Source organism: Hyaena hyaena, unplaced genomic scaffold (assembly GCF_003009895.1).
Source record: "Hyaena hyaena isolate Hyena2069 unplaced genomic scaffold, ASM300989v1 scaffold_334, whole genome shotgun sequence".
In the NCBI taxonomy this organism is placed as follows: Eukaryota; Metazoa; Chordata; class Mammalia; order Carnivora; family Hyaenidae; genus Hyaena; species Hyaena hyaena.
In genome coordinates this window covers 770,765-788,892 of record NW_024080967.1, presented here as the reverse complement: position 1 = coordinate 788,892, position 18,128 = coordinate 770,765, and the positions used below count along the sequence as shown (strand labels likewise).

The window sequence follows — 18,128 nt, the reverse complement described above, 5'->3', positions numbered from 1 at the left end:
AGAGAGAAAGAGACAGAGACACAAAATCCGAAGCAGCTCCAGGCTCTGAGCTGTCAGCACAGAGCCCAACATGGGGCTCAAACTCACTGATCACGAGATCATGACCTGAACCCAAGTTGGAGGCTTAACCGACTGAGCTACCCAGGAGCCCCAACGTGAAAATAAAGTATTATTTAAAGAAAAGAAATACTTTATTTTTTAAAAATACTTTAAGGGGCAACTGGGTGGCTCAGCTGATTGAGTGTCCAACTCTTGATTTTGGCTTAGGTTATGATCTTACAGTTCGTGAGATCTAGCTCCCGCTTTCGGCTCTGGGCTGACAGCTCAGAGCCTCTCTCCATCCCCTCCCCTCTCTGCCCCTCCTCCGTTCTTGAGCACTTGTTCTGTCTCTCTCTCAATAATTGCTCTGTCTCTCTCTGAATAATTTACAGAAGTAATAAAATTCAATGAACGTTAAAAATTTACTAAGACTTTAAAAACATACTAAACCCAAATTTCTATTCTGTAATAATGTGGTTTTTTAAAGATATACAGACCTGAAATAGACAAAGTTTATTTTATTTATTTATTTATTTACTTATTTATTTTAAAGAAAGGCAAACTGCCATGTGCAGCGCCTCATTTGGATGTGTCTAGATGGAGTTTTGGAAGCTTGACTACCCTGTGTTCTCCTACAAATGGACCTTGAGAGCTTGTTTGGAGGTTCTAGCAGGGGAGCGCAGCTACTCGCATACCCTTGACTGAGAACGGTCCTTCTCTATCGGAGAAAGTCCTCCTCTTTGACCCAGTGTGCAGCTTCAGGAGGGAAGCACATGGAGCAGTGAGGGAGGAAGGGGACACACGCCGAGCCAGCCAGATCAGCTGAGTCGACCCTGGCGATCAATGGGGTGACAGATGTCACAGCCAGATCGCCCTCATATTCACAAAGTTTTTTAATTTGACTGACTCCTCATTGGCTCTCAGGCCTAATCTTAGAACTGTATCTACCTTGTAATACTGATTTCATGATTTCAAACGCACTTCTACTTAGATTTTGTCTTATCTTCACTTACACTTCTTGCACTTTGAAAACTGTGATGGCTCATAATGCTTTGAAGAGAGGACAACCATTTTATTTGCATCAAAATTACCATTTTCATTTTTAGACTAGGTGTACGTACCTATCCTTCAGAATCTACTTACGAATCATATCGTGTAAATTTTGATGCCAAGTATCAGAGAAGGTCAAAGAATAGGATCACATGTCTTTATAGCAAAACTAGATGGCTCAGGTTCATTGTTGCAAATAGTGCATGATAAAATCCTTTCTGTTGAATGACTACTTGTGTGAGAAACCAAATATATTTCCCTTTCGTCCTTAAAAATACAATGTTCTTGGGGTGCCTTGGTGGCTCAGCCGGTTGAGTGTCCAACTTCGGCTCAGGTCATGATCTCTCGTTTTGTGGGTTCGAGCCTCGCATCGGGCTCTGTGCTGGCAGCTAGTTCAAGAGCCTGGAGCCTGCTTCGGATTCTGTGTCTCCCTCTCTCTCTGCCCCTCCCCTGCTCATGCTGTCTCTCTCTCTCTCTCAGAAGTAAATAAAACATTTTAAAAAATTTAAAAATACAATGTTCTGTACTGATTCTTGGGTTTGTGGAAAAATTCATCTAGGATATTATCATTTGAAGACTCAGAGAGCTCTAGCACCATGCAGCCTACAAAGGGCTTACAAGCACAAAAGGATGTAAATCACTCAGTGTGAACTCCGGACTACTCAGATTTCTCCTATAGTATGGGGGGAGGGGGGGGGGATTCTGCAGCCTGCTCACAGACTCTTTCCCTCCCAGACTTTCTGAAGTAGAGATTTTTTTTAAAATAAATCAGTTTTTGAGATTTTGTGATGGAGAGTAAGAAGAAAATTAGAAAGACACTAATGAGAGAGGTTTGGTTTTGTTAGGTTGTGGGGGTTGAAGAGATATTGAGAACTGTAGGTTGGGAGCAAAACTATTATGTGAGCACATAGGTGGGAGAGGGAAAATGATAACCAAAAAATGTTACTAGGGCTCTCTTTTTTCAGTTTCAAGAAATACAAAGAAAGGACTGCTACTTTATTTTATAATTGTAAAAAAAAAAAGAATGAGCTAATCTGCAAAATAATTAGCTTTAGTGGCTTCCTTCCATGCCTGTTCTATTTGGTGCACAGAACACATTCATATAACATGTTATCTTAGAGTTTTTAATGATAAAATATTTTTACAAGAAATGTGCATCAAGTATTTGTGGAGCCCCTGCAGTACCTCTGCAGGATCCTGGTCTCCACACTCCTCTGTAATGCTGTTGATCCTTTCATGGCTATGTTCTATCTTCCCAAAAACTGGATTCTAATCCCTACATGAGAAGAGATGAGGAATCTCACTTATTTTTGTATTCCCAGCACTAGTAAAGATCTTACATGTATAGATGCTCAATAAACATCTCAATATTAATGATCATTAAAAATACCAGTTAAATATGATGCATAATAAATATAACTATTAAACAATCATGTGAACACTGATTTGATGACTTGCCAACCTTTGAGAATTCACTTTCTTGAAAAAATTGCTGATGTCATCTTTTGAGCCATTTACTTTTCATTAAAATAGAATGAAGGGTTTAATGTACATGTCTGCTTTCTATAAAAATTACTTAATCAAAAAATAAGAGTTCTTACTAAGTGTTTTTCTCCACCTCCAAAACTGAAATAATCTACTCTTCTAATACCAGCACTATTTGACTTATTAGCAAAATTCAAATATTACTGATAGTAATGATATTCAAATTTTTTGTTGTTTTTCTAGAAGAATCATTAAGCTAACAAAATTTTAAAAGGAATCTCAATATATTTAACTAAAAATACATAATTTCTACTTGAAGTTGCTATGGAGACTCCTGAACCCACATCTGCTCAGTGCTCACCCTCCAACCTCCCAGTTATCCCTGAAGTATGGCTGTGAGAAACACAATTCAAAAACCACTGGTCCAAGGTATTCACACTATACCAATTAAATTTACACCTCAGGTAATACATACTCTTTCTTCTTGTCACTTGTCTAGGTGTGCTTACAGAACGCAAGGAACAATATCCATCATTTCAAGAATCTGAGTATTCTGAAAAGTTTTTACTCTAAGGTCTATATGTACTTAATTTTTAACATCAAACACTTCTGCAAAAGCCCAGAACACATTTTTTCCTACTAAACTCCTGGGAAGCAGGCAGCAGGGGAGACTTGATTCTTTGGCAGTTACTAAGAAGGTCCTTGGTAAGAAGAGACAAAATAAAATAGATGACTACAATCAGCTTTAGAAAAACTAGGTTAGAGTGTTCAAGCAATTAAATCTCTGACAAACTCCTCAAATCATTAATCACCACCATAGCTCTCTTAATCTGAAAGACTAAAGACACTCTCTAGAGCTCCAACAGGTCCTCCTGAACTTTTCCTTCCCCTTAGGCAAACAAAGATCAAGTTCTTTCAGTTCTTCTTTTGAATTATTGCAATGGCTCCCCCTTATATTCCCATGACTACCACTCTCACCCAACCCAACAGCAGCCTTTTAATATTATCTACTTGACTGACTTTGTCTTCTCCCCTCCAATCCAAGATTACTCTTCCTTATATTCATTTATTTAACAAATATTTATTAAACTGTCCAAATCACTGTTCCGAGCACCAAATTCACTTTTACTGTGTGCCGTTTTACTATGTGGTAACCTTGATTCTTATTTCACAGAGAGCCTAGAAGCTATTTGATGAAATCTCCACAAGCTCCAATCTGTGCCCATATCCTCTAACTTCCCTATCCATATCACCAATCAAAGCCATGCCTCTATCCCTTCTCCAGGACACCATTCTTGCTACTGACCACCTTTCTCTCCTGCTTCAATGATACTTCCTTCTGTAAATAGGTAATTCCTGTCAACATACTAACACAAAACAATAGCTGTTAACTTTTAAAAAAGGAAAAGAAAAACAATTCTTCCCCTAAGTCCACATCCCTTTCTAGCTACTGCCCCATTTCTCTGTTTTCCTTTCTACTATAAGCATCAAATGGTTTGTCTACAGTCACTTTCAACACCTGTTTCCTCCATCCTCTCTCATGCTCACCTCCATCATGCTCTTGTCCCTACCATTCTATTAACACTATTACTTTCAAGATCACCAGCAATCACTTTACCGTATCCACTGGTCAACTGTAGCTCGTTCCTTACTCAGTCTTTTCAAGCAGTATTTGACTGAGTTTACCACTCCTTTACTTTGGGCAAAACTTTCTTCACAAGCCTCTAGAACACCACACAATTTTTCTCCTGCCTCAGTGGCTACTCTTTCACACTCTCAATTATTGGTTCTTTTCCTTCTACAATTTCTAGACTTTGGAGTGCATCAGGACTCAGTCTTCAGATATCACTTCTATCTACATTAACCCTCTACGACAGTGCTACTCAAAGTGTAGTCCACTAACCAAACCGAGGTATTAGCCCCTGGGAGACTAGTACAAATGCAGATTTGCAGATCTTGCCCAAGAACTATAGATATTCTCTATGCACACAAAACTCAAGAAATGTTATTTAAGGTGACCTCATTTAGTCCTTGCTTTAAATATCATCTGTACAATAGTTCTCAGTCCAGGCTCCACATTAGAATTAACCTACAATACTTTTTAAAAGTAACTATGCCTGGAAGGAAAATTAAATACTGTTAAACTTTATAAACAGAATAAGATCTATAAAAATGAACAGACACTTAAGAAAAACCTAAGTTTTTTAACTGAAACTACCACATTGAACATTAATTTTAATAATGAAAGTAGTCCCTGAATAATCTTTTCTGGGCATAAGAGTTTTCCTCAAGGACACACACAACACATGCGTGCGCACACACAAAACCTCTAATGTTGAAACACGAAAAAAATGTTATTCATTCCACTCCAATATATTTACCCAGAGAAGGAAATACATATCCATACAAAGACTTCTACATGAATGTTCACAGCAGCTTTATTTGTAATGGCCGAAAACTGAAAACAAACCAATGTCCACCAACAGATGAATAAAGAAATTATGGTACATTCATATAATGGAATACTACTCAGCAACAGAAAGGAATGAACTACTGACACACTGAACAACACAGATGAATGTCAAAACAATTATGCTTAAAGAAGCCACAGAAGACTATATATGCTATATGATTCCATTTATGAAATTCTAGAATATGCAAACTGATCTATAGAGAAACCAAATCAATAGTTTCCTAGCAACTGAGGATGGGAAAGAGGTAGGCACAGGAGGGAAGAATTGAAAAGGGGTACAAAGAAATTTCTGGTGTGATAATGGATATGTTCACTATCTTAATTGTGGTGATGGTTTCATAGGTGTATTCATATGTCAAAACTTATCAAATTGTGCGTTTTAATTGTGTGCAGTATACTACATGTCAACTATACCTCAATAAAAGCAGTTTTTAAAAATGTTTAACCTAACTGCTAATCAAATTAAAAAATGCCCTAGTCCCAAGATAAATCAATGAAACAACTGATCTATACAATGAAACTGCAAGATTTGTATCACTGATCCAAATGTCTCCCCTAAACCCTAGACTTAACATAACCAACTGCCTATTTTAACATCTTCAGTTCAACACTACTTCTGATTCCTTCCTTCTCCCATGCTTCCAGTCTCTCACAGTCTTCCTATCTTAGTAAATAAGCTCTATTTTTCCAGTTGCTCAGACCAAACACATGGTAGCAGTATTCATTCTCCACCTTCTCTCACACTCACATCTAATTTACCAGCAAATCCTTTCTAGTCTACCTTCAAAATAGACCTAGAATTGGATTTCTTAACAACCCCACTGATTCCACCCTTGTAACATCCTGCCCAATTCTTCAACTGCTTTGCTATAGACTATTCTCTCACAAAGCAGCCAGGTGATCATCCCAGATATAAATCAAATTATATCACTCAAATTATATAACTCCTCTACCTAAAACCATTCATTGGTTTCTCTTCTCCATTCAAAACCCTTCCTTTGTTACACTCAGAGCATATGGCAATTGAGAATAAAATCCAAAATTCATGCCCTAGTCTGCAACCCTACATGATTTAGTCTCTCTCTCCACCTCGTCTTCTTTAATCTCCCCTCTGGAACTCTCTCTTCCTGTTCTCAGTCAGCTTGGGGTGCCACAACAAATACTGTAGACCGTGTGGCTTAAACAACAGAAATTTATTTTCTCACAGTTCTGGAGGCTACAGAGTCCAAGATCAAGTTCCAGCAGGGTATGGCTTCTGGTGAGTGCTCTCCTTCTGGTTTGCAGAGAGCCTCTTTCTCACTGCATCTTCAAATAGTAGAGAAAGAGAGAGATCACTCTTTTCCTCTTCTTATAAAGCCACCAATCCTATCACACCTTTCACCAGTCTTTATGACCTCATTTAACCCGATTTAGGTCCTAAAAGCCCAATCTCCAAATATAGTCACACTGGGGATTAGAACTTCAACATATAAATTTAGGGGGAGGGGACATAATATCCAACCTCTACTCCTGCCTGTGGATTTTACCTACTTATTATTCCCCTCTGCCTACTCACTCCCTCACTTCCTCCGGTCTCTGCTCAAATGACAGCTGTTAGTTAAGTCTTTCCTAAGCTGAAATAAAATAACACTCTCCTCTCCAACTATGCTCCCCACTCTGCCCAATACTCTGTCCCTCTCAGTATGCTTTCTTTTCTTCAAAGTACCTGTTTCTATTTACCACGTTATGTATTATTAGTTTATTACCTGTCTTCCCCCCAGAAAGGAATATAAGCTCACTATCATCCCCATAATCATAAACGAAGACATTTTCCTCTTTCATCTCATTCACTGCTGTTTGCCCTGCACCTGTGGAATTAAAAAAAAAATACCCAATGTGTTTTTAATGGATAGGTGAGTGTTAAATCCTCCTACTCAAACATTTTCAGGGACCCTAAGTGATCCTAAGGCAGTTTTTCAAACTCTGGCTACACATTAGTATCACAGGGAGTCTAATAGAAATTACAATACTAGGGCCCCACCCAGACCAACCAAATTAACATCCTCAGGAGTTAAACCTGGTATTTTTCAAAGCTTCTCAGCTGCTCCTCAGTCACTGGTCTGCAGAATAAGATCAAAATGCAGGCTACATTGTTAGATCCTTCCAAATCAGACTCCGGGATCTGGATCTGTCCAGTAAAGCAAGTTCTACATCTCGGCCTGTACTTTCCTAATGCATCCTGAAGCACATCTTTCCCCGATAGCCTTCTTTATCTACTATAGTCTATATACATCTCTCCCCTCACTGAAACCCTATAGCACATGTAATCTGTGTTAGATAATCATATTAAATCCACGTATAACTATATAATGAAATACAGCTTACTCCCATTTTTTTATAATGTTTTATTTATTTCTAGGGGAGAGAGAGAGAGAGAGAAACAGCGTGAGCAGGGGAGTGTCAGAGAGAGAGGGAGTCACAGACTCTGAAACAGGCTCCAGGCTCTGAGCTGGCAGTCAGCACAGAGCCCGACGTAGGGCTCGAACCCACGAACCGCGAGATCATGACCTAAGCGAAAGTCGGACGCTTAACCGACTAAGCCACCCAGGCGCCCCAGCTTACTCCCATTTTTAAACTACTTACATTTTTTTAGCCCCCACAAGTGCTATGGACATACTAGACATGTGCTAAATGAAGACAGTTTCTTCATAAAATTATCCCTGTTCCAATTTATATGAAACCAGAGAAAGGGTACATACTCGAACTTTACCATTAAGAATCACTTAGGGACATCTGTCAGTGAATCAGTTAAGTGTCCAATGTCAGCTTAGATCATGATCTCATGGTTTATGAGTTCGAGCCCAGCATCAGGCTGCTGACAGCTCAGAGCCTGGAGCGTGCTTTGGATTCTGTGTTTCCCTCTCTCTCTCTGCTCCTCCCCCACTCATGCTCACATGCACTCTCTCTCACTCTCTCTCTCTCTCAAAAATGAATGTTAAAAAAAAATCACTTGAACTACCAGTTATAAAATAAATAAGTCACACGGATGAAAAGTATAGCATAGGGAATACAGTCAATAATATCGTAATAGCTATGTGACAGATGGTAACTACACTTAGGGTGGTAAGCATTTCCTAATGTATATAATTGCTGAATCACTATGTTGTAAACCTGACATGAATGTCAACTACATTTCAATTAAAAACAATTTTTCAAAAAAAAAAATCACTATGGTTCCTAACCCTGACCACACATTGTAATCTCCTGATGAGCTCTTAGAGCAATACATCCCTGTCTGTGCCCCACCTTTAGGGGCTCTGATTTATTTAGCCTGGGTTACAGTCCAGGTATCCTTTTTTGGCTTGCTTTTTCAGTTTCCAAGGTGATGCCAACATGCAAGGAAAGCTGAGAACCAATGACTAAAAAACATCAAATTTAGATGCTCTTCTTTTTCTAAATATAGACATTGGCAATATTAAATGATTCTGTAGTCTGCAGAAAACACCGTATTTTCCAAGCCTTTCTCTTATGAACTTATATGTCCATAAATGATATGATATGGATAGCACATTTACTGATCAAAATGGGTCTATTTTTAGCTAAAACAAGTCTCACCTGGATATTAATTTTCTTTTTACTTATGGTTCACTTTCCATTCTTACAAGCTATATTTATGGAGGACTCAGTGGTACAAGCTATTTTTCTTAAGTTTCTCTCTTTCCCTTCATTCATTTACTCATTCATGAAAACGTCACACAATTATTGTGTCAGGCAGTCTTCTGAGTTGGTCCCCAATAATCCCTGCCTCCTGGTATTCATGCTCTTGTCTAATCCCCTCCCTGTGAGTAGGCTGGATCTAATGAAGCACTTCTAACCAACAGAGTATAGCAAAATTAACTGATGCTACTTCCAAAATTAGGTTTCTAGAAGACTCTAACTTCCATCTTGCTCACAATTTTGTGAACTCCCTATAGAGTGTCTCACATGACAAAGAACAGGGGAAGTCTCTGGTCAACAGGTCAATGAGGAACTGAGGCCTGCCAACAGCCCCCTAAGTAAGACTTAGGTAATTTCTCCCCCAAACATGCCTTGAGATGACTGCAGCCTGTGAGAAACCTTGAATCAAAGGACTCACCTGAGATGCACCCAGATTACTGACTGGCAGAAACTGTGAGGTAATTAATGCTTGTTGTTTTAAGCAGCTAAGTTTTGAGGGAATTTGTTATGGGCCAACAGATAACTAATATATGTATTGGCACCCACTAACATTCCAAGTGATGAGATGCCATACATTAAAAAAAAAATCTAGTGTGGTGGTGACTCCCTCAGTTGAGCGGTTGAGCATCTGACTTCAGCTCAGGCCATGATCTAGTGGGGCTTGGGTTCGAGCCCCACATCAGGCTCTGTGCTGACAATACAGAGCCTGCTACGGATACTCCTTCCCCCTCTCTCTCTACCCCTCCCCCCAATCATGCGCGCTTGCGCGCGCGCTCTGTCTCAAAAAAAAAAAAAAAAAAAAGGTAGTGTCCATCCTGGAGGAAGATTTCTTTGATACACCACTGAATATTTACATATTACACAGAAGTTATGGCACTTCTGTTAGTTAGCTCACCACCAGGCTACAACAAATCAGGCATCAGATTATAGCACCTTCAGTATGGGACAAGCTGTCCCATGCCTGAAGTTACTGAAGTAAATACTTGATATGTCCTTCACTTAATGACCTCATACAGCTGTTCTAGTTGGTATTTCTTTGCTCCTCTGTAGTGTTCACTTTTATTCTGTGCTGTCAGTTAATTCCTGGTGCACAGTTTACTGTGTGTTGTCTCTCCTTATTCCTTCGCCCTATTACCTTTCCTCTGTTTCTTGGTCCAGTTTGCGTAAGACTGATTTTCAAAGTCATCACCAGACAGTAGTATTGCTCCTTTCATTTTACCTCTCCTTTACTTCTACTACCCACAGCTACTACTTCCTGCGCCCTTAGGACAGCTTAGCACAACATTCCCAAAGCATGGTCTGTGTACCACTAGCAGGCCCTATCAATTAAGTAAAAGCACCCTGGTATAATCACAAATTTAAAAAGGTCAATTATGATTTCTCACAGAACTCCTGCTATTTTGTAACAGTCCAAACTCATTAAAGCAGAGATGAAAATAATTCCAGAAATGCCAAAATTCAGAATGATGTAAACACTGAGTGAAACTTCAACAGAACACAGAATATCAGTCAGAGTGATTAGGGTAAGTGAATCTGCAGGTGTTAATGTGCGCACAAGGACCTGGAAAAGGAAAGTGTAGTGACAAATATCTAAAAACTGATTTTAACAAACCAGCATTCTTTTGCCTCTAGTGACCACAATATAATCCTTTGTCAAAAAGTGGCATGAAGCATCAAAGCTTTTGAACAATCTTCAAAATTACTGGCAAACCAAGTAAGTTTTTACAAAACAACAGCAAAATACAGTCTTGAGTGTAAAACTGATTCATTCTGTCACCAGAAAAAGAAAAGTCTAAAACCACAAAGGCATCATTCATAATAGCAAAAACATAAGAAGCTTTACAAAACACATTCACAAAGTTGATGACATGTTTGAAGACAAAGCAGAAGGCACAAACTTCTTTTGTTTTTTTATTTTTTTAATGTTTTATTTATTTCTGAGAGAGAGAGAGAGAGCGAGCGAGCGCAAGCAGAGGAGGGTCAGAGAGAGAGGGAGACACAGAATCTGAAGAAGACGCCAGGCTCTGAGTCGTCAGCACAGAGCCTGACGCAGGGCTCGAACACACAAACCATGAGATCGTGACCTGAGCCGAAGTCGGTTGCTTGACTGAGCCACCCAGGCACCCCACAAACTTCTTTTAATAAATGGTATAGCTGGTCAATATATAATATTAATAGTATATGATGTAGATGAGTTAATACCATTCATGTTCACACTAGCAGATTTTTTGCTTTACAGTTAGAATCACAAATGTGAAAAACAACCAATTAGTTCTTGTTATATTACAGACAATCTATCTGATAGAGAAGTGATCAATGGACTGATTTATCATTGACATACCAAGCTACAGAAAAGGTACTGTCAGTAGAGTGAAACTATATTAAAAACTGTGAACTATGCACAAGGTGGGCTGGAATCACTATTGACAGTATACCAGCTATCTGTGTACATATGATGCTTTTATAAAAGAGGTTATGATTAATAGCTTGATCCATATGTGGCTTTAGACCACAATGCATATAGCTGGCAATCAAAAATACACCTCTCAACTTTGATTCATTGCTATCACAATGGTCACAGTATGTTTTCTACACAAATAAAATACTGAATATATTTTCTACCTTAATATAAACTGTTGCAGGAAAGTGTTTACATTTCTTCAAGATACTAATAACATCTAAATGATCGGTTTTGTGATTTCTAACACTTTCTCAAGTAGTATGCATATCTGAGCAATATGTTTAGCATCTTGAACAGCACTGAGTATGTTGACTTAGGGTGCAATACAATAAACTTAATTTTAGTTTAAGAAAAAGCCAAATAGTATGTATAGGGTTGAGCACCAAGAGATTGACTTTCCCAGTAAGATTAACCAGGAAACTAATTAATATTATGTTTGTAACTGCCGCGATACGAATTATTCAAACTCTCAATATTATAGGGAGTTGAGGTTCATCAAGAATCTGAAAGTACAAGAAATAGCCTAAGAAATTATCTATAATTTAGGGTCACATTCAATCTGAATATCCAGATGTATTTGAATAAGTCATTGCTTATTACAATGTGAGCAAACTATAATTTTAAGTTAGCAGAAATTAAGGACAGGGAAAAAAAACATACAATATGGAGAAGCTGATTTTATAGTCAAGTTCATGAGCTCTATAGGACACTTAGTAAACAACATCTTTTTCACAGATGTGACTTATTATAAATAATAACTATTTTTAAAGACTATTTTTAATTTTTTAAATTTTTTCTTAATGTTCTATTTATTTATTTTGAGAAGGAGTGGCAAAGAGAGAGGGAGAGAAAGAGAGAATCCCAACAAGGCTCTGTATTGTCAGAGCAGGGCTCAATCTCATGAACCCTAAAATTATGACCTGAGCTGAGATCAAAAGAAGGACCCTTAAGTGACTGAGACACCCAGCACCCCTTATTTTTACATTTTATTTTTAGAGAGAGCAGGAGCAGAGGAAAGGGGCAGAGAAAAAGAGAGAGAGAGAAAGACAGAGAATCCTGAGCAGGCTCCATGTTCAGCACAGAGTCCTATGCGGGGCTTGATTCCATGACCATGGGATCATGACCTGAGCCGAAATCAAGAGTTGATGTTCACTCAGATGCCACCCAGATACCCTTAAGTTTTTGTAAATTTACATGAAGTTGTGGTATGCTTTTATATTTTCTGTGTTCCAAGGATACTAACAGATTGAGATTCAATGGCATAATGTTTAAGAGCTTGGTTTTGAAATAAGATTGCCTGGAGTGCAATCCTACTCTGATACTTAAAATCTCATTTGTCAGTGAGAACCAATATTGTGAGAAGTGAAAGTTGTAAACATAAAAACATCTTAACATATTGTGTTAACATAAGTATCATTAAAGATTAATAATGAACTATTTTTTATTTTTGAAGTTCTTCAGATAATTGAATATATGAAAAATCTGACCGCTAATAATTTGTGAAGACACCACTAAAATTTGATTTAGGAATGCATCCTTATAAGAGTTTAAGTCTCTCATACTTTGTCATTTCATAAAGTCTATTTTTTTAATGTTTATTTGAGAGAGACAGAGACAGAGTGTGAGTTGGGTAGGGGCAGAGAGGGAGAGGGAGACACAGAACTGAAGCAGGCTTCTCTGAGCTGTCAGCACAGAGACTCATGCTGGGCTCAAACTCACAAACCATGAGATCATGACCTAAGCCTAAGTCAGAAGGTTAACCAACTGAGCCATCCAGGTGCCCCATATTCTTTGTTATTTTGAAATTTAAAATGGTAATGCTACACTCTAAACTCCCAATCGGAGAGAAACTAAAAGCTACTTGGCTTCTTTATTTCACCTCTGTGTTGCTCAATCTAGAGTAGAGACAGACAACTGGCATTATCCTTGATGATGAAGATGGTCCTGATGAGCCTCACATCTCTTGCCATTCACACCCTTGTACAGTCTCCTCCCACACTGAACAGTACTGATGTGTGTAACCAGAAAAACACTGCAGTCGTCTAAGTAGGATTTTTGAGGCTAGGTCATAAAATTCATAGTGACTTCCATCTTGCTCACTCTTGGATCACTCAATCTGGGAGAAGCCAACTGTTAAGTCATCAGGACACTAAAGTAGGCCTATGGGGAAGTACAAATAGCAAGGAACTAAGGCCTTCTGCCAACAGCAGCCAATGTGACTACACTGTGTGACTTCCATCTTGGAAGCAGATGCTGTAGCTGAGTCAAGCCTTCAGATGACTGCAGCCTCATCTGACATCTTAATTGCAACCTCATGGTAAATCCTGAGCCAGAACTATTAAGCTAAGCTGCTCCAAGTTCTTGACTCACAGAAAACTGTCAGAAAATGTTTGGGGATAGTTTGTTAAACAGAAATATATAATAAATCTGTTTGCCAAAAATCCATGTGAAAAGAGTGGCTTCTGGTATGGGAAGGAGGAGCAGAATGAGAATATAGATAATTAAAAAGTGAATAGAATAGGGGCACCTGGGTGGCTCAGTCAGTTAAGCCTCCAATTTCAGCTCAGGTCGTGATCTTGCAGTTTCCGAGTTCAAGCCCCTTGTCAGGCCCTGTGCTGAACAGCTCGGAACCTGGACCTTGCTTCGGATTCTGTGTCTCCCTGTCTCTCTGACCCTCCCCTGCTTGTGCTCTCTCTCTCAAATAAACATTTAAAAAAAAAAAAAAGTAGAAAAAATAGAATACATCAATACAAAATGTTCAAAATGTTTTAGGCTATCATTTCTAGGTTTCTTTTTGTTTATTTATTTTGAGAGATTGAGAGTGCAGGGGAGGGCAGAGAGAGAGAGAGAGAGAAAATCCCAAGCAGGCTCCGTACTGTCAGCACAGAGCCCGATGTGAGGCTAGAACTCATGAACCATGAGATCATGACCTGAGCTGAAATCCAGAGTCAGCCACTTAACCACACAGGTGCCCCTATTTCTAGGTTTCTAAGATGGTTTTAATTTTCTTCTTTGTCCTTACCTCTATTTTCTACACTTTTAAAAAATGTTTTACTTTTTTGTATAAGAACAAAAACTTTCAAAGTATTCATATGTATAATTTTATTATCTAATTTACTTGAGGGGTGCCTGGGTGGCTCAGTCAGTTAGGCAGCTGGCTTCGGCTGGGGTCATGATTTCACAGTTCGTGGGTTCGAGCCCTGCATCGGGCTCTGTGCTGACAGCTAGCTCAGAGCCTGGAGCCTGTTTTAGATTCTATGTCTCCCTCTCTCTCTCTGACCCTTCCCTGCTCATGCTGTCTCTCTCTCTCTCTCTCAGAAATGTCAAAAAAAAAATAATTTACTTGAAAATAACTGAAGGTCAATTGTTGAGATCACTATTCACTTCAAAGCTTCACCTATATGCAAAATACTGTCCTAAATCAAGAAGGGACTGAAAATGAAGACAATATGGTTCCTAACATCATGGAACCTCTATTTTAATAGGAGAAACAGACATGAGGAATCCAATAATGGCCTAGAACATAGTATACTCTCAGTAAATATTTAATGAATAAATATGAGAGGTAGGAAACACTAAAAGAGCACACCTACAACTGGGAGAGTCAGGGTGGAAAAGAAAAACGTCAGAGAAGCCTTCCTGAAGAGCTTCTACTTAAAATGCACGTTAAGTTGCAGAATTTCAACATATGGGACTGAAAAGAAGGGCAATTAAGATACAGGGAGCACTATGAGCAGTCAGTGTCAACAAGATGCATGGAATTTCCAGAGCATTTTCAGAAACCCACAGTTAGAAAGTAACCTAGTATTGCTAGAATGCTGATATTATAATACGACACAAAGCTGGAAAGGCAAGTTGGAACCAGGATATGGAAAATTCTGATTTATACATTAAGTTGCCTGAAGTCTGGATTCATTTTGAAGGAACAGGGAGCTATCTATTGCAAGTTCAATCCATATGGCATTCTAATTTTGCATGTTTGAAATGTTATTTAATAAAAAGTTTAAGAAACTATCCATTTTTGAATCTTCACTGCTGATAAAGAAAGGGCATCAGGGTCAGACTTGAAATAAGGAAAACAATAGGAAATTATTACAACAGTTGAGAGAGAGACGAGAAGGGTGTACAGTAGGGCTCTAGGGTTTAAAAGAGCTATGTGAGAGAATGTGAAGAAAATACTCAGAAGTCTAATTGGCTTTGGGGCTCTTGAAACAGAGAGGAGGCAGCCTTGAGACATCATGGTTTAAGGCTGGATGATTAGAGGCATGATGATGCCACAATAGCAGAAACATATTTAAAGTTTGCTATTTAGCCTTGTGTGTGTGTATACATATATATGTGTGTGTGTCGGTGCATATATATGTGCACATATATACACATATACATATGTACATATTACCTATGCATAATCTGTTAAATGTTATATACATTATATATTATAAAGTTATATATAACATATTTGTAGCAGATACAAACTCCTTAAAAATTGTACTTTCCTGGTTATGTATCTTAAGCTATTATTAGTATCAAATGGTATTTCATAAGTATTAACTGAGGGTATATGCTACAGATAGACAGGCAATGTAAGCAAAACCACACTAAGTATCAGAGGAAAATGAATCTAGTGTAAGCACCTTTTGTTGATAATTCATTTACAAATAATCAGCTCAAAACAAACAGGATCAATAATGTATATATAATAGCAGCACATTCTTTCCAAATAGTAACATTAGTTACATTTAATTTTAAAAGTATTAGAACACAAATCTTGAGCAAAACTGGCTTTTTTTTTTTTTAATTTTTTTTTTAAGGTTTTTTTTTTATTTATTTCTAGGAGAGAGAGAGAGAGACAGCGTGAGCAGGGGAGGGTCAGAGAGAGAGGGAGTCGCAGACTGAAACAGGCTCCAGGCTCTGAGCTGGCAGTCAGCACAGAGCCCGACGCGGGGCTCGAACCCACGAACCGCGAGATCATGACCTAAGCGAAAGTCGGACGCTTAACCGACTAAGCCACCCAGGCGCCCCCAAAACTGGCTGTTTTAATAAATTATGCAATGCCATAGAATTTACTTTTGTCATTTTTTTGAGATTTTTTTTTCCTACTTAATTCAAGATGTTTATAATCACAAATTTCATTCTAATTTTAAAAATGTTTTGAGCACTGGGTGTTATATGGAAACCAACCTGACAATACACTATTTAAAAAATGTTTTGATTTTTTTTTACGTTTATTTTTGAGAGAGAGAGCAAGAGAGCATGCATGAACACAAGCAAGGGAGAGACAGAGAAAGAGGGAGACACAGAATCTGAAGCAGGCTCTAGGCTTTGAGCTGTGAGTACAGACCCCAGTGTGGGGCTCAAACCTACAAACCATGAGATCGTGACCTGAGATGAAGTCGGACACTTAACCGACTGAGCCACTCATGTGTCCCTAAAAATGTTCTTTTAAAGATAGCTATCCTATAATTAGAAATATTTTCTAAATTTAAACCTAATAATACCAGTCACTGCTAGTCTACTTCCTTATGATCATACTATACATTACATTTTGTATGTATGTAACATGTATATTACATATTAATATTACATTTTCACAATTAAGAATCAAAAATTAACAAATGACTATTATCTTTTATCTGCTAACAGAAGATTTAATTCAGCCTTAATAAAGTTCTCCAAAATCTGGATCAATGGCTATATATGAAGTTTATGACATAATACCGTATTTCTTAGAAAAATAGTTTTCTGAATAAACATTCATGTTTGCTTAGACAGATTTGGCTCTAATCAGTTAAATTATATCACAAATGAGTAAGTAAACAACTTGGTTTGTAGAAAAGTGAACTGAATTACTTTAGAATAGGTCATAATGATATATTCCAAAATAACTGAAAAGGGGAAGTTGAGGTTTAACAGGAAATATCAAGAAACATGCAACAAAAAGAGGCTCATCTAAAGAAGAGAGGAAAAGATTATAGAAGAGATTTCTGCTTATGAACAGAGAGTCCTAATTTAGAAAGGACAAATGTTCCTCTATTCTCATTATTTCTCAACCAAACACAAGTAAACTCCTGGCTTCTCTTAGGGTATGAGGGTAGGGGATTGGGCAAAGTAGGTGAGGGATAGTAGGAGATACAGGCTTCCAGTAATGGAATGAATAAATCACGGGGATAAAAGATACAGCACAGGGAATACAGCCTTGTATGGTGACAGATGGTGGTGAGAATAGCATGAATATAGACTTGTGGAATCGCTATGATGTATACCTGAAACTAAAGTAACACTTTGTGTTTACCAATAAAATGAAAAAAAGAACAGAAGTATATTAGGCTCCCCAAAGGAGGTAAATAAAAAGAAACTTGAGAAGACTAACTTTTTAATCTCACATAAAATATGTACTAACAAATGAAAGCTATGAGCAGAAATTTTTGTTTGACAGGCCACAAATAAATATAATTTGCTAAAAAAAACACCACTACTGAGTTAATACAGACCAAAAATGACTACAAATTAACAGTTCTTTCAAATAACTTGAACTTCCTACAAAAGGATTTCTTAATATAGAATTTACTAAATTATCAGTCATCAAATATATTTAGCACTTCACTAGTATGTAGTTCAATGCAAATGAAAAGATAACTACCACATTAATATTCAAAGTTAGATTCAGTCAAACCTAAAATATAAGTCCTGTGCATTTTATTGTATGTTATATACTTCGTTAAAATAATGAAACGTAGCAGATTTTAATTATGAGTAACTGAGAATGAAGGACTTACATAAAATTTATTTTCCAGCTAACTAAAGCATACATTTAAAAAACCCAAAATTTTAAATTCTGTTCCTATAATTTGTTTCATGCTTCACTGTCTTGGTAAATAGTATAACCTATAAAAGCAATGAAAGGTGTCTTAACGTGTACAAAGG

General features: G+C 37.8%; 1 protein-coding gene across 5 annotated transcripts in view; it reads right to left on the bottom strand.

The window, feature by feature from the left end:
- YAF2 (YY1 associated factor 2) overlaps positions 1-18,128 on the bottom strand; it is a 73,078-nt gene that overhangs the window by 9,440 nt on the left and 45,510 nt on the right. Inside the window, exons 1-2 of one of the 5 annotated variants that reach the window (XM_039249327.1) lie at positions 6,253-6,352; positions 2,275-2,365 (exon numbers count right to left, since the gene is read on the bottom strand). The exons of 3 other annotated variants lie outside the window; for them this stretch is intronic. In XM_039249327.1, the coding sequence (XP_039105258.1) occupies positions 2,275-2,327 (53 nt within the window). In that variant the 5' untranslated portion in view covers positions 2,328-2,365; positions 6,253-6,352. Of the gene's footprint in view, positions 1-2,274; positions 2,366-6,252; positions 6,353-18,128 lie in introns of those variants that run through there. One more of the 5 variants, XM_039249328.1, reaches the window with a different exon arrangement.